At 43.8% G+C, this 25,897-nt stretch overlaps 2 protein-coding genes across 3 annotated transcripts in view; one reads left to right on the forward strand and one right to left on the reverse strand.

The window, feature by feature from the left end:
• The first annotated feature begins 1,236 nt into the window (after nucleotides 1–1,236).
• On the forward strand, nucleotides 1,237–3,005 carry LOC119402060 (uncharacterized). Its single transcript, XM_037669145.2, has 2 exons — nucleotides 1,237–1,824; nucleotides 2,427–3,005. Exons 1-2 carry the CDS (start codon nucleotides 1,337–1,339, stop codon nucleotides 2,512–2,514), a joined length of 576 nt encoding a protein of 191 aa, XP_037525073.1. The 5' UTR covers nucleotides 1,237–1,336; the 3' UTR covers nucleotides 2,515–3,005.
• A 7,068-nt stretch (nucleotides 3,006–10,073) lies between these two features.
• Nucleotides 10,074–25,897, reverse strand: part of LOC119402067 (large proline-rich protein BAG6) — a 170,261-nt gene continuing 154,437 nt past the window's right edge. For both annotated transcript variants that reach the window (XM_037669174.2, XM_037669158.2), the window contains 2 exons: nucleotides 13,640–13,747; nucleotides 10,074–12,565 (listed from right to left, as the gene is read on the reverse strand). In XM_037669174.2, coding sequence (XP_037525102.1) covers nucleotides 12,302–12,565; nucleotides 13,640–13,747 — 372 coding nt within the window. In that variant the 3' untranslated portion in view covers nucleotides 10,074–12,301. The remainder of the gene's footprint in view (nucleotides 12,566–13,639; nucleotides 13,748–25,897) is intronic.

A 25,897-nucleotide genomic window follows, 5' to 3' on the forward strand; every position in this document is an offset into this window, starting at 1 on the left:
TTAGGCACAAACGCCAAAAATAGGCATTTATAGGCACTATATAAAAACACTATTTTAAAAGCCCTTTTTAACCTCTAATTCATGCTCATATATCAAAGTGGCGCGACAGGAACGCAAGGTACAAAATAGGCATTTGCCTAAAATCCGATCTCCACGACACAGAGGACACAGAATTTCGAACCTATAGCCGATCACACACCCTGCAACTAAATCCAAAATGTCTGTCAAAAAAGTCCCTTCTAAATTTAGCGTATGCTCAATCTCCATTTGAGCAGGAACTTGAGTCTTGTTTCGCGACATGCGCCGTGGCTTGCCGTATGTGCTTGGCGTGCACAACTGTGCACGGGCCTCTGGCATTTTGCCTCCATCGAAATGCGATCTCCGCGGCCGCGATCGAACCCGCGATCTTCGGCTCAGCAGCGGATCCGAAGCACCGTCAGGCCGTCAGCACCGTGACCACTGTACGACTGTACCACCTTCCAGTTTCTTCCCCGTAACAATAATAGGGAACGAAACAACTAACCCTTCGGCTTGACAAAGATAATTACAAAGATAATGCTTGAGCGCGCAGGCTCTTTCTTTTTATTGTTCTTATGGAGGAAGCACACGAACACCGCGCACAACTGCAGCTGACTAAGGCAACTAAGGCACTAAGGTCCCTGCCGACTTACTGAGTAGCGCATAGGTCCGGCTAGCAACCACAGCTATGCGGTGAAGTCGCACTCCGTTTTTGCAGGCGACATGCCTACCGCGTCGCCTTTAAACATGTCTGGCGTGTCGAAGGCCGGCGATAAACATTGGCTGTCGATGACTAGTGTTAATTGAGTGAGCTGCAGCGGCGGCGTCGAGAAATACAAAAATTGGCCCGAGCGTCAGCTTCTCCGCAATGCATGGTTGCTAGCGGCGTTGGAAAACAGATGCGCAACTCTGCTACCTAAAGGTAGCATATACAGTAACTCTACTGCCGACTACCCTCTGCTGCCACCCTGCGCAAAACGGAGGCAACTCGAGGCGATGCGGGTGATGCTGCTGGGTGACCTCTGCTAGAGCATGCTAGAGTGACTGTACACTGTGCTTCTGCTAACCTGTCCTATTCTACTGGGACTCGCGGAGAGAATAAAATAAACTTTCGTTCGGAATAAAATTTTCTTTCTCCATGCTGGGACCGCCGGCACTGAAAAAAAGAGGCGCTAATGGAAGTGATGCGCTTGCGTCATTCTTGACGTCATTGCAACCGCGTGCAAATCAAATATGGTGCCTGTCAGGTTCGGTTGAAAGCTCTGCGTACGTTGGCACACTGTCCAGCTCATGAATAGTCGACATTGGCTTTTGGAAGATGTCGAGATCGATGAGCAAGATGCTTGTGCGAAGCCTGCTTCTTTGCCTGCGAGCCCGCAACGTGCCTTGGAGGCATTGTGAACGTTGCTACGCGGGGTACGCGGGTGCCGCTGCAGAGGGTCACCATCACAAATTGCGAAGATCCTTCTTCTGGGGTGCCAACTGCGACCAGATTCATTGCCACAGGACCACTCGGGTTGTATGTGTGAAGACGTTGTCGACGGCTACCGATGTTAAATCTTGCCCTCAAACTGTCTGTGGGTCTACGTTGTCCGAAACTAATGACAAGATCCGGGTGCCTGTCGCAAAACTCCAAGGCCGTATGCTGCTGTCGTTCCTTTGCAAACTCTGCTCAACACGAGTCACCAAGCTAATTTCGAAGGTCTCCTATGAAAAGGGCGTTGTCATCGTCAAATGCCACGGTTGCAGCAAGCACCACCTCATTGCAGATAACCTGGACTGGTTTCCCGAACTCGAAGGCAAAAGGTACGTTTTCAATGTTTTGTCTAGTACAGGAGCTAATTTAGTTGAAAACAGATAGAAGAAAAGATACCCGAGGAATGCGTGATAAGTACCTCGGTCACATACCGTGTTCGTGTGCAGTGGTGTTGGATTACTATGTAGCGGCGAGCAGTGCGAACTTCGCTCCTCGCCTATTGTTTAAGCGCTGCAGTGTCCCAACCAGCGGCAACAAAAAAATTCACCACTTTCTGGCCTTCTGCGAACACGCTCGTTGTAGCTGTTCTGTTGGAAAAGAGTAGTACAATCGTCCTGAATGATTAGTTTGTCAGGAGTTCATAAAGCACACATTTATTTTGAGTAATTATAAGAAACTAAAAAAAAAGTGAATAGAGGCCACGACCTTCATTCACGAATACTTCACATGCTGAAGTGCTGAACGTTGTGGCTGTTAAATTGTACATTTGCATAATGTAAGCCGATTTATTAAGTACATTCTATTATACTGAACTTCTATGTAATCACTAGAAGCATTTAAATGAACTGTTGTAACTTTTTTTTTTAACATGGACATTTTGCATATTGTGCTCATTCTTTGCTCTGTTTGATGCTGCTTTGTCTACTTACAGGAACATAGAAGAAATCTTGGCATCGAAAGGCGAAGCTGTCCGTAAAGCACTTTTGAAAGATGAGATCCTTGAAGTCACTGGTTCGTGAGCACTGGGCCTAAACAGCGTCATGCAAGACTGTTTTCCTAATTGAAGAACTGCCGTCAAAATTTTCGCACATGAAAATAACTTTTCAAGATCTGCGTTACTGCTTAAGGTACTGTTTACTTAGTTGCAGGAGCATGAATAGTCCAAACATTTTAAATTTGTGACCCCAGTTCAACATACTAGGGCTAGCTTTTTTTTTTTCTCATATTCAGAGGATTGAAAATCAACACTCCTGTTCTTGTCTTGGCAAAGTTTACTTTTTTTGGCTTCCGTGTTGAATTTATATAGTTACTCACAGAGCACTTAGATTTTTAATGGAACAACCCAGCAAATTTCTTGAACCACTTCACCTAACCTAGGATGCCTAGTACTTACTTACTCAGTTCATTTGAATTGTATGCATATTCTGTGTAATTTCTAGCAGGCATATTGATGGGAGCTCATAGAGTTCTCAAAAATCCATGGCCTATAATAAAGTTATGGTGTCTTGTATGTTTTGGTCTTATCTACTGATGCAAGGAGCTCTTGTCAGTACCATACCACTGAAACTTGTTTTTTACAATGACATGCATAAGCCTTACAGAAACTGTTTCTGCAAGCATTTTATAAGTAAGACAGTGTCAACCAGGGCTTAAAGTCTCCCGTCAATGGAGTGGGGGCCCTCAGAGGGCAGCGACCTATATACATACGCACATACATACAGCCCCTCCTTAAGAAATGGAAGGGGGGCCGGGCCCCCCCGACTTTAAGCCCTGGTGTCAACTGTGCACCTTATTCACCATAGACGTTGCAGAGGGGTGGGGGCAAGGGCTGGGATGTTTAACCTACCCCCCCCCCCCCCCCTGAAATTTTTAAGGTTTGTATGTATATGTACGTGCACAGGACATCTCACCTTGAAAAATCCTGGCTGTGGTTCTGTTATTCACTATGACTTGGTCTTTCATTACCCTGAGGAAAAAAAAAGCCTGAGGAGAGGAATCACAAGTGCTTTCTTTGGAACTTGTTATTTGCACAAAACTGTAAATTGGATATCATTGGGCGAGGCCTTTATCCTGCAGTAGACATAAAAATGGGCTGTTTATAATGATGACTTTCATTACATCCAATGGCTAAACAAACTGTACTGATGGCACTGATGAACGTGAGTAAAGATGACTCAGTGTTAGCTTTTCTACTGTTACTGTACTTATGTGCACAGCACTGCACATAACTTTGAGCAGTTGTGTGCTCAAATGGTGCTGTCCCAGTGAGCATGGCTTGGTACAACTTTTCATATTATGCCTTGCAGTGAATGCAATGTCGTATCAATTTGGACACTCAAACACCATAAGTATTTTGAATGCTGTACACGATGTACGACGATGTAAGTCGTCAATAACTGCACTTGACTAAGATGCTTGGCGACGCAAAAGCCGATTGCTATAGAAATTAGACTTGCTCCAAAGTGCAGCAGAAAAATTCAAGTGGCAGTAATATGTAAGGAACATTTAAGCGAGAGCTGTGTCTCCATCTCTGACTCTGGAAATAATGCTCTGCACATGGTGTTTCCAAGAAAAAAAAGTAGCTACATCTTTTCAGAGGCACAAGTTGCAGTTACCTCTGCAGCACTAACTGTTTGGAGGCTGCTAAAAGATGAGAGATGGTTTACCTGCGGAGTCAAACTTTTACAGTAGTTGCTTTGATGGACTCAATTCCATGGTCTTTCTGATGTTCGCTATATTGGTGCTGGAATGCAAAAATTTTTCGCGAGCAAATTACAAGGAAGTGAAAGATCACATTGTGCTGTGAAGATTTGCAGCTTGCATCAACAACAGGATGGCTGCCGAGAATTCTACCCTTCAGGCACCGTAGATGTCATAGCAGCGTAGGATATTTATCTTGGAGAGTGTTGCACCAGCAGCTGCAACAATTGGCTAAAGCCCACTCAACACCTTTTTACTGGATATAGGTGGTGTTTGCACCACGTTTATGTTCTAACGCGTAGAGGCAGTCCAGTCCTAAATCAGCTTTTCTTCTCAGTGCAGTGGCAATGATTGAGCATGTCTGCATCATTGCCATTAGTCTTCTCACATTTGCTAGATGTTGCTGACCTCTGCTTGTTTTCTTCAAGGGCGGCATGGGGCCTATTCTGTCATGCATCATGTCTCCTCTAAGTAAAATATGCACCACTGCTCAGGAATTTGAATTTGCGGTGAACCCTTGGACATCTTTAGTCTTTTTCTTTCGAATTAGCTTCCATAACTCATATGCTGATCAAACAAGTATTGCTAGTATAGTCTAGCAGAGCATGCAGCATCCAGATTCCAGTTAAATGTTTAGAGTGAATGTCACAAAGTAGTTGAGCCTGCCATATTTCATATAACTACATCATATTACTGAATAAACTATAGTTCAACAAAATCATACTATAACAGGGAAAACAACCTTGTCTTAATTACATATACATGGCTGAGATGCATGATGAGGTAACACAAGGACATTAATAAAAAATGGCTCACACTCAGTGGCAAACTGGGATCTCTGAGCTCAAAATATCAGTTCACTCATCATAGCAATCTGATGTTCCTAATAAAGTTTACGTCTTTTACTTATTTTATTGTTAATGCTTTACCAGGATGGATTCAGGTGCGAATTATGATGCACTGTCTGCAAATGCATCAGATTCGCATGGCATGATTCCAAGGCACTCAGTATTACATTCCAAGAAAGAAAATGGAATGTGTTGTTTTGTGCGAGTTTCCGTAATTAATGTTAATTAGTGTGTAATTAAATATCTAATTATTCTGCAATCAGTCAGCTTCAATCAGTGTATAAAACGAATCAAATATTAGGCCCAAAATACATGCACAGTTGGTTTTTTGGTTGTATTTGTTTCAAGCAAAGAAAAAAAAAATCTTGATGTTGGTCCTGGAACGTGGCACGTTGTATGATCATTGAACATGGCAGTGTCTCCAGCAAAGTGATCCTCTGTAGCAATATGCAGCACAATGAAGTCAAATGTCCACTAGTTGTCCATTCAGGGAGCCTGCACGAACGTGCACACTGTGTTTCAAGCTATTTGAAGAAACTTGCTGCGTGAAGCACCTCCGTAGTTGATGTGTACAATTGTACACACCACCGCTGAAGGGGATATGATGTGGCCAGAGTCCCAAAAAGTATCAAAGGACTGTGATGTGACTGAATGTCATGAATAGATTCAGTGTTTTAGGTTTGAACTAATAAAAAAACAGTCATTTTTGATGCATGGTTCCTGACATCGCTATGTTAATGCGCAAGTGCCAATTTATGGTCAGGGTGTTCACTATCTTAAAAAAAATTTAGGCAGAAGGAATAGCTCTGGCTTTGTAAATTCATCCCATCTCATTAACAAGATGTTACACTTCTCTAGTGGCAAGACATGATAATGTGGAAAAATCCTGACCTCTGATTTTGTATGCCACTGTGCTGCCACTGCATTTGCAGTATTTTGATGGACTGCTATGACTTTGGAAAATGCTTAACAAAGACGGAATGCCTGTGCACTGCTTTTCAACTCGTACTACCATAAGCATACAGAGTTGTACCTTATAGTTTTCCAAATCTCCCCCCCACCGCCCCCCCCATTATTTTGATTGCTTACAACATGTGAAGGAGCCAGAATCCACTTGCTTGGCAGCCACAATAAGTGTGCTTGCCAAGTTTATTGATCGTATAGTGGAAAGCTGAACTGAAAGCTGTCAGTATGCCTATGAAAAACAAAAAGGACATCTATTTTGTTTATCAAATGAATGAAGTGGGCCTTGGCAGAAAAGCAATTGCTAGAGGCGCAGTGCCTACAAGCATGGCGATGAAATGTTGGCAATCCAAGTAATTGGCAGAGTGCACAAGACCATGATATGAACATGAGAACCCACTCACTGCCTGTGAATGTACAGTTACTTATTTCAGGCATTCTTATATGATGCAAAATATATTGGAACCTCGGCAGATATTGCAGCAAAAAGCAGGCATATGCATAGTTAACAAAACTCCCCCATTAATCACCTTGTGAGTCAACTCACTTGCAAGTGCGAGTGTGCCTGACTGAGTAGATTTCTGGCGACTGAGTCTCTGTGATGTTGACTGAGGATTAAGTTCTGGGGTTTTATGCGCAAAAATTACAACAATATTGAGCTACACTGTAGTGAAGGTTTCCGTATTAATTTTGACCACCTGAGGTTCTTTAATGTGCACCTAAATCTAAGTAAATGAGGCATTTTACATTTCGTCCCCAGTGAAATTTGGCCACCGTGTTTGGGAAGCACCTGTGTACATAGCACCGAACACATAGATGCTAAGCTACCATGGAGGGTGACTGGTAATTTTGATGAGCTAGTCCAAGTGAGCTCCACCAAATACAATTTCTGTGAGTGAGTGAGTGGTAATTGAAAAATATATTTGTTTATTTTGCCACACCTCCTCTAATGCTGCCCCACCACCGTTTCTCCAAGACCCGTCCGAGCGATGACTCTCGGCACAGAGTTTCCAAAGAAGCCAACTTTCATGAAGTAGGCTCCCTACAGTAGCTGGATTTTTTCAAGACACTTTTTGGTATGTGCAGCTTTTAGTTCCACCCTTGTCATTTCTACATGAAGCGGCACACAGTGTACATTGCACGAGTGCATGAAGATTGGTCATGAGAGCACGTGGCCATCATCTGCATTGTTGCAACTTGGTCTCCACAACCCTCCAACCCTGGGGGGCTGGCTATCGGCTGTGGGGATTGAGACAACTCCATCACCAAGAACCACCGCCATGTGGCATCAAGGTGGACATGGCTAGTGCAGCCGCACTTACTTTCCCGTGCAAACTGTGCTAATTCTTTCTGGTGTCGTCACCATGCTAGCAAACGTCATCAGGATGCGTCTCGATTGGCTGCACTCATGGCCTTTGGGCACCCTCTCCACTTGAGCTTTTCTTTGCTGCAGAGAGATACTCACAAGCCTGCTACGAGTTGGTTAAATGGGGTCCTTACTCCTAAGCTTCTTTCTCGTGCGCTCGGTGGACCCTTTTTATGGTTAGCCAATAGTGCCAGAGGTGTGCATACTCTATCGGTCTTGCGGTGGGCCTTCCTTTGCCCCAAATTTATTAACGTCGCACTGTGCCACATCCTGGATTAATAAACGAGTGTTTATCGGTGACTTGCCTGTAAAGAACATAAGTTAATCTGCTATTTATAATGCTTTTATAGGATCTTGTGAGACAGCTTGCGAGTATTATTGGTCTGTAGCTGCTTTATAGTGTAGGCTGCTTTCCAGTCTTCAAGAATGGGATTACGATAGCTTTCTTCCATTCACTTAGCATTTTTCCCGTTTCTAAAGAAATCAAGCAAGACCTCCACTGCTACTGGGGACAAATGGACAAGCATTGTATAATGTTTTCTGTCAGGACCAGGTGCTGTCTTTCTGCCTGCAGGAAGCACTCTGTTGATATCAAGCAGCATGAAAGGGGTATTATACAGTCTGTCAGAACTTACTGTGGTTGCAACCTTTTGTTTTTAATGTGAATATGTTCCGTGGCTAGGTTAGCAAAAGTGCGCACACAAAAAGGCATCTGCAAAAGCCATGTCCAGAAAGCACGTGGCCCCTCCCACAGGAATATATGCCGGTGCCAACAAGTGCCGCAGCAACCACCTGCAGCCGTGGCATTGGAAAAGAAAATCTCGGCGGCAGAAGGGGAAGGCCAGACTTGAAGGGGAGAAGGAAGCGCACAGGACCTCGTAAATGTGCCGATGTCTGCAACACGTGGCCATTGATGTAGCATCTACAAAGGGAGCGCACCCTTGTTCACCATAGCAGTTGGCCTTCAACTTCTGTGGAGACAATGTTGCAGCAGCATGCATAGAGACTTTGCAACACCAAAAGAAACGCTTTCGTGTTTTCATCTCATAAGAATATGCTTAAGGATACTCTGCAGCTCTTTCTGCTGACTGTTCATATTTTTAAAGAGTCGCAGTTTTGCCACAAGGGCAAAGCAATGAATGCAATAGGGAATACAGCCGCTCCAGTAAGTGAAGCAGTTTTCGTGCCGTCTGTCGCCTCAAAGCGAAGTAAGCGGTGAGAGCATAGCACGTACAAAGGTAGGAGCAGTCTACTGATCTCAGTCAAGATAGCGTGCATGCCAGCGCCCTTTTGACCAAAGTTTGCAGTTGCTGCCCGAGCGATACAGCCCCTCCATGCTCCTAGGCCCAAAGGAGCTGGCCGGCGTGTTTCATCTCTGATTGAGCCACACCAATCTGCAGCCTTTGCAAGCTCTCGCTCGCACATAGAACATACGACATGCGGGGTGATGCTGTTGATTCGGACTTTACATGGAACATGACGGCGACGGTGAAAATGTGCCTCGAGGGTCCATATAAATCAATAAAATGTTGCCGAATAGTATGCCTAGCTGGATATGGCATGGAAATATTGCCCCAATATATCTGCTTGTTCCTGTAAGCTTGTGTGCCTAGGATTGAGAGCATGGGAAACGCACAGGGAACATCACCCCTAGGTACAACTTGCGACCCCGATTTCACATTCTCTTGGATGTTGTAGAGCTATTTACTGACGGTACATAACTTTTCCAGGAATTTTTTACTGTTTGCTTGCAGATGTACCTTGCTTTCGTTTTTGCTTTTTTTAGAGAAGATTATAGCTTGTGTTTGTGGCTTGCGTGGGGGATCCCCAGGCTTTATGTTGCAGTTCCTTAGTTTCTGTGCGCTCCTTTATCCAAAACAGTTTGTTTTCTCGCAGAGCAGCCAGAACATTGAGGGATAGCCTGTTTGGCCACAGAAAGTATGCAAGCAGTAATCCTCTCATTCATATAACCTATGCTTAGGTAATTTGAAATTTCTTTCTCCAGACTGGATTTTTTGATGGAGAGAGAGGCCAGTCCACTAGATGACGTTCCCGACGGGGTGGTCTAGAGGGTATGCTAGAGAGCACGGATGTTAGTTTTATGACAGCAGGCATACAGTCACTACCGTCAGGATTATCTCTTACCTTCCATAGAAAATCAGCAAATACGGATGGAGAGCACAGCACTAGATCCAGGCAGCTCAGAGCTCCTGTACTGCAGGAGAAGTAGGTCGCAGCACCAGTATTTAAGACAAGTTGTTAATAAGGATGTAGGCCTTTGCGTTTATTTTGCTTTCCCATGGTTTGTTATTTGTACTGAAATCACTTGCTATCACAAAAGGATCCAGCAGCTGGGCTAAAATTAACTCTAGATCTCTTACTGTAATATGAGCAAGCGCTACAACTTTTGTACTGAAGATTTTTCGTTAGAGTTACTATTTGAAAAGTTCATTAAGAAATCTTTAAAGAACTTGGCAGATTAGAAAAACATTATGACTTGCTCTATATGGCTCGGAACAATACTGTGCCAATACGAGATGCATGGCGATTACGTTCGTCTCAACCCCATGCAGTCCGTTGGCTAGGTCATATAATGTAGATTTTCAGGCTACTCCAAACACACGGACACTTCTATTGTGCAGTATACTCTGCATTAGCAAGGATGCGCACTATTTACAATGCCAGGCCAAAAGTCAAAAGCTCACGTAAAATGTCTTTATTTTTCTTTAAATGGTGATCTAACACAATGACAATGCACATTTAATTTTTTTTTCACAGATCTCAACTCTTAAACCTCCAACCTTCTATACATACATATGCTTAACATAACACGAAGTGTAGGAATGTGTCGATCAGCTTATCAACACTTAAAACTACATAGTCAAATGCACATCTTTGGGTGGGTCACAATTTCCAAACAACCTGCATATTTGTCCTTTACAACATACACAGCAAATGAATTCAGTTAAACTACAGTTAGTAACTTTTTTTATCCACTCTGTCTGAAACTCACACAATCAAGTAATGTAAGCAAAATGCCAGGCAAAAATACGTAGAAGACTGCCACTTCTGTAGGTTGGTGGATTTTCATTTTCATAACATGCTATAGAAAACACTAAAGAAATAATATTCAGTGATACACTATGCATAAAAAAGAAGTGGTCTTTCTGGTTTTACAATTTCTCATTCAAACAATAAAAAAATAGTGTACATAAGCGTTCACTTTACTTCTATTTCTGTGATCACTGCTATACGTAGTGTCCCTGCCAATGTTAGCGAAGCTGTTATAAAAAATGGTGCAAAAAAGCCCACAGGGCCTGCAGTGTTTACTCATCAGTACTCTTCCACCCCCACTCTTTCTTAATAAAGGGCATGAGTTTTGATGTGATAAAGTTATTACTGCACTACAAGACATACCCTTCAGTTATTCCAGTCCACTATGTCCCATGTAACTTTTTCTGCACTTGACTCGTAGCATGCAAAACATGAATAGCACCAGGTGATTCATGCCCATGCACTATGAAACCAGCAACCCCCCAGAAAAAGCAGATAATTATCTACACTCACTGCTTGACTTAGCAAGAGCCTGAAAGTAGCAGGTTGTCTGCACTGACTTCCACACTTAGAGAGCTCAATCACAGCCAGGTGATTGCCACATCAGGCAATGAATAGAGTTTGTTCCATAAAAAAATTCTGGGGACAGTGTTAAGGTGCACTGACATGTACATATGGAAAAAAATAATTGCATAGAACATAACATGCTGTATATGACTGAAGAGGATGTTTTATGGGCACAATAAAACTTTTTAGTTTGAAGTCACATACATTAGCTTAAAAATTTATTGTTTCACATCTAATTAACCAGGTAACCAACACACAAGAATATCATGGTGGTGTAAGAGGACAGGTGACCAAATGCTGCTAGTTTGTCAGTACTTTTCTCCTTTTACTTAAACTTGGATACCCTGTACAGGCATACATTAAGAGCAAATCTTTTTGTGCCAGAATTGAGCATAGAGAATTAATTAGAAAGTAGGAAGCAACACAACTACAAGAACCTCCTCTGGTTCTAGGTGCACACACCAATTAATACAGAAGTACAGCTTTAGATGCACAGCAAGTAGGAGGCACCACCAAAGAAATCTACTATTGTGCAACTTTTAAGTTCTGAGAAAGCACCATTTATTCCGTGCTACTTTGATTTCAGCACGGACATGAATGTTGAAATGAAGAGCATTATAACCATATCATAGCTTTCCTGCTACTGCAGTATACCCAACCTTGCTTTAGCATAGGCTGTTATACTTATGTTTGGAGTTCATACAGCAAATATGAATGGCAACTGGTTGTGACAGATATCAGTAATTTGGGATTGCCTGATAAGCGCTTTTGTTCCACTGCCTTTTCATCAATTTTGAGCCACAAATGGATTGGCCCTTAAGAAATGTGTACTTTCAAGAACTTCTATTTCATATCAATGGCAAAGACTGGGGCAGTTTTCTCACATTTCAAATTTAAAGGTACACAGTTTTCTTATGCAAAGGTTAAAGGCTTATCCCACTTATATCGAAAGTAGAATGTAGTTGTCGCTTACAGCACTTGCTGCCTGAGAAGGCAGGTGACAACTAGTACCACAACAAGGGATATAGGAGGGCAAAGTGAACACCTTTGTACACAGCAACTCTACTAGCATTTTCCTATGACAGCCTTGCAATGCCCACAGTGACACTGGCTCCATTTATTTCCAGGTGGGGCTCTGCTTCTGGATTTCAATGATGCAGCATTTCACCAGTGGCAGCTCAAATTACATGAGCAAAAGGCCATTACAGATGACTTGTGCTCATGTAGATTGCAGCCCCTGTAGGTCAAGCAGGCTACCAAGGCAGTGGCTCCCTCCTCCCCTCATTTTATCCCCATTTCCCTGATACACTATGGGTCTGCGCTATAGTAGAACTTGTGGGCATTAGGGAAGCGGTCAGCCCGAAAATCTGGGTCAGAGGAGAGTCGCTCCCGTACGGCCTGTCGCAACTGCAACTTGTGAGCTGCCTGAAGAGATGGGTTCTGGCGTGCTTCAGACAAAAATGCTTCCATGCCACTGCGTGGGGCCCGTACACCCGCACGCTGCACAGCACGCTGCAATGCCTCAGTCAAGGAACCAGCGTTCTCAGCTGCTGCACCACTGCCATTCATGATCTGCAAATACAAAAAGACACAGTCTCTGCATCACTATATAGGGTGGACCTTTTGTCAAGCTGCCCATTTCATGACCATCACATTCAACTAGTGAAACGTCTTCATTAGACTTGCAAAGGAATCATGTCTTGCAGCCAAATGTGAGCAATGTAATAAAACTTGAAGTAGATGTTTGGTTAGCAGCCCCAAAAATGTGATTTGATGCAGGCAGTCAGCCAATAGACCTTTCCAAATTGTACACACCTCTGAGAGGGCCTTACTAAGTGCCCAACTAGTGTGTGAATGGTTCTGTTATATTACAGTTTGTTGTAAATTAGCTCAACCTCAAGCGTTTCTGGGCAACATTATGATATATATATGCACAATGACCAGCAAAACAGGCATGACAATCTGCATTATATAGCCTTCAGAAAATTTTGGATCGTATGTTGATGTAGAACAAGGTTGTTTTCCCCACCCTAACTTTGACTGAAAGTGTGTATACTTTACTGAAGTGAAAAATGCATTGAAAATCAGGTTTCACAATCTTCATTTCATTAATTGAACACTGCACATCAACGTCTGTATAGTATCGTGAGCCCAGATCAATTCGAAGTTATGACAGGATGTAATTGTGTACACCTTTCTTAGCCGTTGGTCCAGAGTTCAATCCCCGGACCAGGATGAATTTTTTGGCAACTAAGAAGCTTTCTTTCTGAGAAATCCGTATGCATTTCCTTGTGGCTTTGTGCTACAAACTGGTGGTTGTCTATTTCTCCTTTCTCAACAGCTATTCTGTACTAACTTTAGAATGGTTAAGTGAACCAACAATGTGACTTTCACTGCACCACCGTTTGGAAAACTCTTCGTAATACCTAATGAGCTCAAGCGCAACCACTCAAAAAACTTTTTTTAAACCTATGAAGGCTACCACGACACTTTTTGACAAAACCAAAAAAGAAATGATGTCGGACAGTGTACACAGGCAAAGCAACACAAGGACGATAGCACTTTGCAGGAAGCGGGAAAGCACATATGCCGAATGAATGAAAGTAACACATTAAGCTAGGCACAGGAAATTACTTTATGGCCCACCTTTCTTCGCTTTGAAGGCATTCCACAGAAGTAGGCATCACTGAATGGAGGCTGTGCTGCCTGACGTCGTTGCCTCTGGATGTCCCTTGTGATGATAGGCACCCATTCCTTTGTTTCAAAACAAAGATACACAACTGTCAGCTCAGCCGGCAAATAATATAATATAATATAATAAAAATAATATAATATAATACAATATAATATAATATAATATAACATAATATAATATACAAATAATATAATACAAAAGAAGTGCAAAGAGAACAGAAGAAAATACTGCAATTTCTAAGTTGTGGTGGTCGAAGTGTACCTCACTGCCATTGCGCAAGGGTTCACTTATTCTGCCTTCCCATTTCTCAACAGTGACAGGATGTGGTGAATAACCAAATTCATATGAAAAGAAAGTTAAAGCGGCTGCGCAAAAAGAAAAAGGGCTCTGAGGAAATATCGAGACTTCGCGCAGAATTGAGGCGGAATTTGACACTATCCAAAAAACAGTTTTTTGACAAAACATTAACAGGATTCTTAAAGAATTCCCCACAGAAATTCTGGAGGTATCTCAGCAGTAAAAAAGATAAAATTGAAGAAATCGTAAAGGGCACAGGAATGTTAACGAGAACAGTTGACATTGCTGAACATTTCAACTTTTTTTTCCAGTCTGTGTTTACTAACAATACGAACACTAATGTGGGTGAGCACTTAGGGTATCTCATACATTTTCCAATGAAAGAACTTGTAATTAAACGAGAGGGAGTCTTTGAACTGCTGCTGAACCTAGATGGGAAAAAATCTAGTGGGCCTGACCAGATCTGTCCTGAATTCCTGAAACGCTATGCTGAATGGATGTCGTATTACCTAACGATAATATTTGAGAAATCATTGCATACGCATTCCTTACCCATGGACTGGCGCAGGGCAGTTGTTATACCGGTATACAAAGGTGGTGATCGGAAACTTGTAAACAATTACCGCCCCATTTCACTCACGTGTATTAGTTGCAAGCTCTTAGAACACATCATCGCAAAACACATTTTACAATATCTAGAACAGAACACCTTACTTTGCGCATCCCAGCATGGCTTCCGTGTTGGACTATCCACTGTTACACAATTAATTGAAGTTGTTCATGATTTTGCTGCTGCCTTAGATGAGAAGCAACAGATTGATGTCATTTGTATAGATTTTTCAAAGGCCTTTGATAAAGTGCCTCATGATAAGCTAATCTTTAAACTTCGAGAAATTGGTATCGATAACAAATTAGTGACTTGGATAAAAGAATACTTAAATGATCGAACACAGACGGTACATTTAAATGGCGGTTCGTCGAGTCCACTCCAAGTGTTTTCAGGTGTCCCCCAGGGTTCGGTATTGGGCCCCTTGTTATTCCTTATATATATCAATGATATCTTTCGAGTAGTCGAACAGCCGGTAAGAGTGAAACTTTTTGCAGATGATTGTCTAATTTATTCTACTGTAAGGAGCGCACACGATCAAGTCAGAATTAGTCGTTGTTTGGAAAATTTCAGCGAATGGTGTAATTTATGGGGTATGAAAATAAACAACACTAAGTCAACATACACACATATGACTAAAAAAGCAAACGTTATGTCTTTTCACTACAGTATCGATGGTAATTCATTAGTACATGCTAACCAATTTAAATATTTAGGTGTCACTCTTACGCAAAATCTGGCATGGCATACACACATCGAAAATGTGTGCTCGAAAGCGAATCAAAGACTAGGCTCCTTAAGGCAAAAATTGCACCAAGCTACACGAGATATAAAACTGGTGGCTTATAAAACTTTCATTAGACCAGTACTAGAATATGCCTCGGTCGTGTGGAGTCCTCATCAGGACAGCCTGAAAAAGAAATTGGAAAAAGTTCAACGCCGTGCCGTGCGCTTCATATGCACAAAGTACCACCGGTTGGATTCTGTCACGCAGATGTTAGAGTCATGTGAACTGGAACCACTAGAAGCACGAAGGCAAAAGAACCGGCTGAAAGTTTTTTTTAGGATACTGCATGGACAGCTGAAAATTAACAAAGATGAGTACTTGAAGCTGCCAGGGAAACGAAGCAGGCGTGTTAATCACAATTATGCTTTATTACCATATTTCGCTCGCAGTGATGTGTTTCGTCATTCTTTTTTCCCAGCTGTGATTGAACTTTGGAATGTGTTACCAAGCTGTGTAGTAAATGCAAGTGATGTTTGCCAATTTGAAAAATTGTTAGACATGTATTTAAATGATTGCGCTGCCACTTGACATACCTGTCTGCCTGTCTTTTTTTTGGCATTTATTTCTACCCTCCCTGTAAGGACCCTCAACAGAGGGTTGACAGTATTAATAAATAAATAAATAAATAAATAACCGAGCAGTCAATCACATTTCATCATGAACCCAGGGCGGCAGGGTGTAATCTTGACCTGGTGAGTGTGTGTATAATTTGATCTTGTCTGCTATATTTGGCCATCACTCGGACTTGGGCTCGCCTACGGTACTTTGCACCTACAGTGACCACTTTCCTTCCACAGACCTTTTTCTGAAAGCCAAGCCTAGGAACACCGCCGGGTGCTTAAAGCGGGGTGAGACTTCCTTTATCTTTCAGAAAATATATCACACTTGGGCATTCGCGCTTTCAAAAATAATTTTTGTTCCTTTTTCTTTGACATGCTGACAGCAAATGCCCGTGTACCCTTATGCAATTTCTGTGTTTATCTCAAAACAATATTTTTTGAGTTTGTGTACCTTTTTCTCGGAAACTATCAAGCATAAGCAAACGAAAATTCTCACATATGTTAATTAGTGAAACCTACATAAATGAACTAGAATCAATAGCCTAAGTGCATCTGTATTTTTTAGTATATAAAAAAAACATTCGTAAGCAGCGATTTTCATACATCGACAACGTAAAAAAAAAATATATAACAAATCTACTTTTTGTAGATTTGTTATATATAACAAATCTACTTTTTGTAGCCCACAATTTTAGTTCCTCTTCTGTAAAACATTAGTGGCTACCATTGTGCAAAACTGCAATGCTCTGCATAGAGCAGATCTTAAAAAAGTACATATGTAAAAAAAACTAAAAAAGAAAGACTAAACATAATTTGGAACTAATTTGCAACCTGCGTCTACCTTTAAAATACCTTGCAGATTTTATAGCCGTAGCTTGTATTACCACTGCTGTACAGCGCAATTTTGAAACTAACTTTTGTTTAACCAGCACAGGAGGTCCCCTTGCAGCCTAGAGCTTTGGGACCTCCTTCTGTATATTATTTTTCCTATGTATTATCTTTTTCGAATGAATAAAATCATTTCTTCTTCTTCTTCTTAAAAAAGTCTCACCCCACCTTAATATGCTTACCTGTTAAATACGTATCCTGACCATTCACGAGTGCCGCATCCTTGGCACCCGTGCACAATCAGGAGCGTAGCGGGTACGAAGAACGCCCTTATGGCATTAGCTTAGCAGTCGAGGCACTGCAAGCAACTAGCTAACAAAGAATGGCCACAAGGGGCAGCAGGTGCTGTGTTTCAATAATGAAATGGCACCTGTTTTTGCTCAGTAGCACATCGCTGTGCAGCTGTATAGACATACAGATGTGTGGTGAGGATGCCGGACAAGTCATTTGTCCACTCTACCACCATGTCAGCAGCAGTGTGTGTACCCTGTAATAGTTTCGGAATGCTCCCATGTATCACCACAATGTGCTGTCACATGGATGTGCAGGAGAGCAGAAATTTTTTTGTGCAAATTATCTACCTGCTCAGTTTAAGTTCATCTAAAGCACACCCATTCAACAGGACCGGTTTTGACTTCTTTTTCACTAAGCATTATTCTCAAGTGTTTCTATACCAACATATGATATACTTTCACATTTTATGAGTAGATACAACAAAGTAATGATCAAGAATGTCACCTAAACTATGTTTAAACCTTTGCGAATTAAAATTAGAATATATGAGTGAGCAACATTACATCCTGCCACCGCAGTTCCATTTGAGAGGGTTTTTTTCTAGGCTTGTGCGAATAGTAAATTTTAGGTTCGAAGCAAATAGCAATTTGGACAAATAATTTCGAATTGAATTCAAATAGTATCTATCACATATAAAGAAAAATGAGCATGTTTGTCATGACCCAACTAACCTGCACAATATTTTTTTTTTAATTGAAACAAGGCATGCACAAATTTCATTCTTTTTGGTTCAAAGGAAGTGGAAGCAACTTTGAATAGTAGCAGAATTTGACTTTTGGTAGAATGCACGTGATAACCAGTAAAATATGTTTTAAAATTTACTATACTTAGAGCACATAAGCTGGTATATAAGCTTTTAAACTTAAAAAATGATGAATCAATATGAGGATAATATGTTCATTTAACCTTGAAGTGGGGCTTCACGGCAGTGCAGATTTTTCCTGGAAACACGTATTCACGGTATAGCAACCCTCCACTGCAGTGAAACCACCTTTACAGGGGGGGGGGGGGGTTCCATACAGACTAATACACACCTATTCGTTCATTTCGAATACTTCGAAATTTCCAAGAATTTAAATTCCAATCCAAGCGAAATATTCGAAGTGCTCGAATATTTGCACAAGCTTAGTTTTTTTCTACTGGTGGAAGTGTTGTCATGGCATGTACAGAACGCTCGCTTTTTGAACATATCACCATGACAATTCAGAACGAGTGTATTACCAGAAGTCTCTTTAAAGGGGCCCTGCAACACCTTTCTTAGTTATATTGGAATAGTCTCATTATTGACGTATGACTCTTCACGAGTCATATGCCGCAAAAATTTTTCGAATCCGTCAAGTCTAAGTGGTGTTACCAAATTATAGAGGTCACGTTCCGCAGCTTTCTCCCTCAACTCAACGCAGCGAGCGCGCGGAGAGCTAGGCAGCGAGTCGAGGGAGGGAGCGCAGACGAGCGAGGCTCCGCCCAAGAGCGCCGGCGGAAATTTTTTCTTCATTTTTTTCTCTTTGACGTCTGGGCGCAACCACGTGGTCTCTGCCGCCACTTCCGGTCGGCTTGCGTCGTTCTCGTCAAGCGGAGCCATATCGCGCGTGCTTGAAAACTGCGCGTCGGTTTGGTAATGTTAGGTGTGCACCTCGAACGCCGTAGTATTTTCATCGCTTTGCCAACCATCGAAGCAAACCTGCGCGCTCGTTTGGAATGAATGACAGCTGAGATCGGTTTCGGCCCATACTCCGATACACCGCCTCGTAAAACGGCACTGGCAGACCACCCCGAAGCGCCGCCATTACCGGACGCCAGCATTGTTATCGGAGACATGCTGCACGGCTGCCTCGGTCGGTCGTGAGAACGTGCCGACGATGCAGTTCCCAGCTGATGAGGCAACACTCGAACGGCTGCCACTCTCAACGGCAACCGGCGATGGTCATAAGCACAGAAATATTCACGTTTTCGGCACTGCGCATGGCGAAGAAAACGGAACCACGCAACTACGAGCAGACGAGCTGTCGGTGAGACCGGAAGTGCTAATATTAATGTTTGTTCGGTGTTTTTAACGCGATAACAGAATATAAACATACATATTATCTACTTATTGAACTCAAAATTAACAACGAAAGTAATAATGAGGGTGTTATCGTGATTATAACATCAGCCAATGGTGGAACTGCCGACAATCGCGTCATATTTTGCGGACTAATACATCATTTGTCGAGAGGAGAGGGAGCGATTTTCAGCTGACTTTGAGAATTTATTGTAAATTCCAGGCCGTGCGCATCGCTATAATATTTGGCTCGCGTGTTCTCGGGAGCCTCGACTACCGATCGGCAGCGCTTTTTGAGCATGCTCGAAAAGTGTTGCAGGGCCCCTTTAACCTGCTGTCGTCTAGGGAAATGCAGTTTAATTTTTTAAAAAGAGTTACGAATGCCACTGCTGCCTTCTATTTTGAACCCTTTTAATAATGCACACATATTCAATATTTGGAGACCCCTAATTAAAACTAAAACACAGTAAAATTGGCTGTATCATGACAATGTGGCATTTTCGCCCCCACCTTTTCTAACATTGCACTTCTGTATTTATGGGCAATTAAAGGGGTACTGACACAAAAATTTTGGCCTAGTGTTTTTTTGCTGCAATGTGTTGCTGGGGGCCTGTTAGTCATAACACGGCACATCGTTTGCTGCAGCGCGCGACAGATAATTAATTACAGGCTCCTCATTACCGACCAGTGTCAGTTTCGGTTTCAAAAACGACAAGCCTCCGGGTGCAACTATCACCACTTAGCGGCTGCAGTGCTCGATCACGTCAGCACACAGAAGTGTGACGCACTTCCGCGCTGTTCGCGTCGTCTCCTCGCATTCGCACGCTTGCCGCACGTGCTGCGCGATGTCGTCGCCATCATCGTCCTTGTTGTCGTCGTTGTCCTCATCGTCGTCTGTTGGCGACGATTTCCTTGAGACATCAAAAGAGCAGCGGCGAGCGCGTCAAAACAGAAATGGCGGCTACGACGTCATCATAACTTGTACCGGCTACAACGGTTACATAGGGGAAGTAGCGGGGTCACCTCGGGTCACCTCCGATGGTGTTAATGCAACAGGTGCGGCCTATAATGCTGGATCGCGCACGCGAACTTCAAAATTCATATAAAATATCTTCCAAGCTTTATTCGCTGTCGATATTTTGCAGATGGTACACGCACGTACACGGAAATCGATCCAGCAGGCTATCTCGGCCACGAAATTTTGTGTCAGTACCCCTTTAATGGCTCATGTTCTTCCACATCAACTGTAGATGCTGAAAAGTTTCTAGAAAGCCCATATAAAGTTTTTTAACAATAGTGAAAATTTAGAACGTGGGAAGTCCTGAAATGTTCAGACCCCAACAATTGATTACTTGAAATTTATAACATATAAGCGACATCAAAGTTTCCAGAAGATGCAGTCGAACCCGTTTATAACGAACGTGAAAGTGCCGCGAAAACTGGTCGTTATATCAGTATGTAAATGGACACGCCCTCAAAAACATGCACTTAGTGACCAAGCTGCTTTTTCCGGCTCATTTTTATTGAAGAGTGCTAACATCCCCCCAATGAGAAGTTAGGCCTGTTCGCCTTGTGAGGCGATGCCCGCAGCATGCACAAGTGAATTAAACCCATAGAGTTTCTTACAATAATACCTAGAGGAGAATCTGGTGCTAGTGTCTACGCGGGCTCCTTGACCGGCGCTTCAACCACCATGGGAATGATGGGAAGTACAGGCTTCGGATTTGTTTCGAATGGATTAGGTTCTTGAGATTCGCGACGCTTGTTTGCCGAGTGTAAAACAAAGAGATATGAAGTTATTTCCTATTAAAACCTGCTTCATTCTTTTGTACGTAAAACTTATTGCAAAAAGTTTGAGTGACCGTGAGATGAAAGTGAAACCTGCACAAATTTAAACACCAGGGTATGCATTGCTCTGCAATTGCGTTCCAGATTTGGCATCATCAAATAATGAATTATTTTTTTACAACACTTGAAAACAAACACGCTTGTTTTTCCCTCGAAAGTACGCATAATTTATTTATGGAAATAACAGTACCGTATGGAGTGAGAAAGACTTAACGTATCGTCTGCTGCGATGCCAGGTGCGTCTGTCCAAGTGGTCTGCTTCCAACGCATCTCTCGTTTTGTTGTGAAGTCAGAGGAGCGTGAAGGTGCGTCTACTTAGCTTCACCGTCGTTTTGCAGCCGATTTGAACGAGTTTTGGCAAGACGTGAACTCTATGCAATTTCCTGCACTGGCATGGGACGCTACATCTGTGCGCAGCGGTGAGTGAACGACGCTTTACTAAAACTGCCATATACAACCTGTAAAGCTGCAACGAAACAGAAAATCAAGAGATCTAGCGGTCTTCAGCCTCTTTGAACAAAGGCACTGCTTGAGTGCTTTGTAACGCACCACACTACCCACGCCTCGCGAACAACGAAACTGAAACTGTAGAAGAAGATCCGTAGACAGTTCGCTAGCTAATGCTATCCAATCCGAAGCCTGTACTTCCCATCATTCCCATGGTGGTTGAACGATCGCAGCGCCAGCTTCCTCTCTAGGTTATAGTATGAAGCTCTATGATTAAACCTAAACCACCTTTGCCGTGAACTGACACCATTTCAGCGAACCGCGGTACTGCCCCGCGGAACCGATTATCTCTGGCTAGTTGCGTGCAGTGTGTCGCCTACTCGGCTCACGCCATCATTGCCGGGCCGCTTGCTGTATTATGCGCATTTGTGCGCTCTTTGTGCCCGCTTCACTTCGGACCATGCACGGGTGCGGCGAGTAGCCTGTTCGTTCAACGTGGCGAAGACAAGCATTTTACAAGCAACGTGCGCTCTAAGTGTCCGCGATGCTCCGAAGGTCCTGCATGACAGGCACGGCGCGCTTGGGTTGTCGTCTAATAAAACACGCAGTAAACGGTCACTGTAAGTGCATCGATGTTTCTCGGTGCCTGTGCCGCGCAACACCAGCGAGCTACTTTCGTTTCTACGAAGCAAACTTGTGAATGGCAGCATTGTGCGCTTGTACTGCTTGTACCGCCGTCAATCCGAACAGTATGCCACACGTGCAGCCAAGCCGATAGCTGCAGATGACTGTGATAAGGTTGTCGACGATAAGTCATAATGGCACGTTCATTGCCGGCCGCCACATCGTCTTCGATTTCTTCTGGTGCTTATCCGTGAAGGAATCGCCGCAATCGCGTGGAAGTCATAATCATTGATCGGCCGATCTCTGCCGTTACCGAAAAGACAGGACATTTTTTGGCACATTGTGGCGTCGGCGCAGTGAACTTTTAAGTGCTGAAAAGTTATCGCGGTCATCACTTATTGCATTTTATGGCTTCTTGCGTTCCAAGGAATAGGTTCATCGTAGGCAGTCATAGCTGCAGAGAATGGCGCCAGAAAAGGTTGCCATGCGAAAGCTGACCACAAAGCTGCATTCTTCAGAAGGACTGCTTTAACTTTTAAATGCGAAGCATTTCTTAGCGAACTTCTGCGACTATGAGCGTATGCATGTATGTATGTACCGCAATTACTCGAATCTAGGCCGACCCCAAATCTAAGCTGACCCCCTAAAGTCCGAAGCCCGAAAAAAAAAAAAAAAAAAACTCACCTAGAATGTAGGCCGGGTAAAATTCACAAAGAGAAAACATTTATTGAAAATATGAAGATGAAACGGAGCAGTAGGTTCATCATCAAGATGCCGCGCTCATTCCGAGTCGTCGTCGCTGATCGCTTTGTCGCTGTCCTCAAACAGTGCGCAATCCTCGGTGCCATGAAGCGCACTTGATATGCCGCACTTCTTGAAAGAGCGCACGATCAAAGTTCCTGGGATGTCGTCCCACGCTGCAGCCACCCAGCCTGCCAACTGAGACAGTGATGCCCGCTTGATGTGGCCCGTCGGCGTCAGCTGGTGGTCCTCGGTGCTTAAAGCTGTATTCACACGACGGACAAAATCGCGATTCGAGCCTGCGGATTGCGTACTACGTCACCATACGTCAGCGGTTCCCGCGTTCCCGCTTCGGTCCGCGCGGAGCGATTCGTGAAACGACGGAGGCCCAAATCACAGTTGGGATCCTCGGGGATCAATGCCGAAATCCTCGCTTGTGGCATGAATTCTCCCCTGTCCTGTGAATGCTGGCAGCGGAGAGATCCAAATCACGTCACATGTCACGTGACTGATCCGTCCGCGATCACGTCCGTCGTTGGAATACAGCTTAACCAGTACGTGTATAATCCCCGCAGGCGACCCTTGAACGGCTTGTTGATGCAAACATCAAGTGGCTGCAATTGGCCCGTCATACCACCCGGTATCACGGCGAGGTCGGTGTCCATTTCAGCCAGCGCAGCCTTGACGCTGTCGGTCAAGTGCCCGCGGTACGAGTCCAGCACAAGGAGAGAATACTTGCATAGAAGGGCACCTGGACGCCGCCGCCATACGATATTCAGCCACTCCTCGACCATGGCGCTGGTCATCCAGCCGTTCTCGTTGGCCCCACGACCTCCTCTATAAACTTACGACCTGCTCATGCCGCCGCTCCCCATGTCGCCAGATTTGCTTTTGCTTGTTTAGTTTTTTTTAGTTCTCCAAAGTGCTGCAGCACGCCTTGGCGCCAAAACTTACCCCCATCGCTGCAGCCGCCAAGCCGTTGTTTTGCTTGGTGCGTGCATGCGTTCGTTTGATGTTGTGGCACTCGAAGGCTATCGCTTGTCACCAGTAGTCTGCGCAGTCAGGAGTGTTAGGGTACGACAGCAGCAGCATCCCCGCAGTGCTGTACTGCTGCGTTCCGTTTATTGTAACGGTGAAGCATGGGCATAGGCAGGGGGGTGCAAAAGGGGCACTTTCCCCCTACCCAAACTATGTCAGCTCCCCCCCCCCCCCCCAGCCACGATGTAACACTGGTTTGCACCCCCCAAGGCAAAACCCTGCCGACGCCCATGGGGTGAAGGCATCAGGTGAAATAAAATTTCGTTCTTCAATCTCATGCCACAGAGGCTTTTGATGTGTGTGGGATGTATACATCATGCATCACACGCATGATGTGCATTGGCGTGCGCAGGGTACCTTTTCGGGGGGGGGGGAAGGCTCATCGCGGCCCCCCCTTCCCTTCCTATTAAGTCAATGTATTGGGCAGACTTTGCGCCCCCCTCTTAGGTGACTAGGGGGGCGGCCGCCCCCCCCCCCCTCTGCGCACGCCTGTGATGATGTGAAGGGAACAACTGGCAGCTGAAGCCTCAGGCAGCATCAGGAATAGTACATTATTGGTGGGAAATACCATGTGGCTTAATGCTAAAAGTTCGTGGAATAGAACAGGGACAGTGCAAAGTGATTTAGCCAGTTAGAACGCATGCTTTAGATTATAAATGAAACTCGCGTTTCTACACAACATTATTCCCACGAGGAAAATAGAGCACGCATGAGCTGTTGTCTCGTAATGCTTTGTATGTGGATGCTCCAGCAGTAAAAGCGTGGTCGCATCGCCAGTGTGAGACGCGGCAATGCCAGCGACGCTCGAACAGAGGCCATAACTGCAATAAACTGTGTTTTATAATATTTGTATGTGCAAGAAATTGCTGTAACAACGTTGCGATAATCCGACGGTTTTGTCGCACGCTTCCATCGTTAGACGTTCGCCAGACCCGAAGCATGCAGCCAGACGATAGCACAACTGCGCCCTTCTGTCGTCATCCGTGCACAGTATGACAACGATATGCTTGAAGGGCAACGGGCAGGTCATGAAAACTTACACGGGTCATCGCATGCATCGTTCGTACGGTATGTCATCTTCATTTGCGTCGTAGAAACTTCGGTTTCAAGTTTTAACTTGTTACAAGATCGCACCATCTCGCCCACGAACGAATTATTTTTAGCAAGGGTGGATCTTTGGCCTTGTTGGTGCGAAATACAGTAGACTCTCAGTAAACGGAAATCTGTTAAACGGAACTGCTGCTTAAATGGAACAACTTTCTCTAATATGATTGGTTTTGTACTTGTATTCCGCACCTCTGTTCATCTCTCAGTAAACGGAACTCCTGTTAAACGGAACAGATTTTCCTGGTCCCTTCAGGTTCCGTTTAACGAGAGTCTACTGTATGCATAACGTTAAGCGCAGTACTGAATTGACAAGGACGGGACAGGGAGTGACACACACACAAGCGCTAACTTTCAACAATGATTTATTGTGAGCCGGATCACTGCATAAATACATGAAAATTGCGGACATCAGGCATGCGCAAATGTGAAGGATCTAGGAATGACAATTCTTTTCTGTATTTATGCAGTGATCCGGCTCACAATAAATCATTGTTGAAAGTTAGCGCTTGTGTGTGTGTCACTCCCTGTCCCGTCCTCGTCAATTTAGTACTGCGCTTAACGTTATGCAGAATTATTTTTGTGGCTGCTAGACAGCGGTTAGGTAGGGCGCCACTTTCCTTTTATACACCGCACTATAATGACTACGCTCGTTTGGCGCCACTGAGCTACGCCACACTACAGCATTCTAGTACACTGTAGCCACACACAGCCCACTCGAAGCGAGACTCTGGCTCGGCTACTAACGGCTACAATACTGTCTAGGTGGCGCTAGTTTTGCAACACTTTTCTCGATGAAAAATGGCGGGTTTTTCAAAATCCTCGAATCTAAGCCGACCCTGAAGTTTGATACAAAGAAATTCCGAAAAAACCATCGGCCTAGATACGAATAAATACGGTATGTATGTATGTATGTATGTATGTATGTATGTA

The sequence above is a fragment of the Rhipicephalus sanguineus genome, chromosome 1 (assembly GCF_013339695.2).
Source record: "Rhipicephalus sanguineus isolate Rsan-2018 chromosome 1, BIME_Rsan_1.4, whole genome shotgun sequence".
Lineage (NCBI taxonomy): Eukaryota > Metazoa > Arthropoda > Arachnida > Ixodida > Ixodidae > Rhipicephalus > Rhipicephalus sanguineus.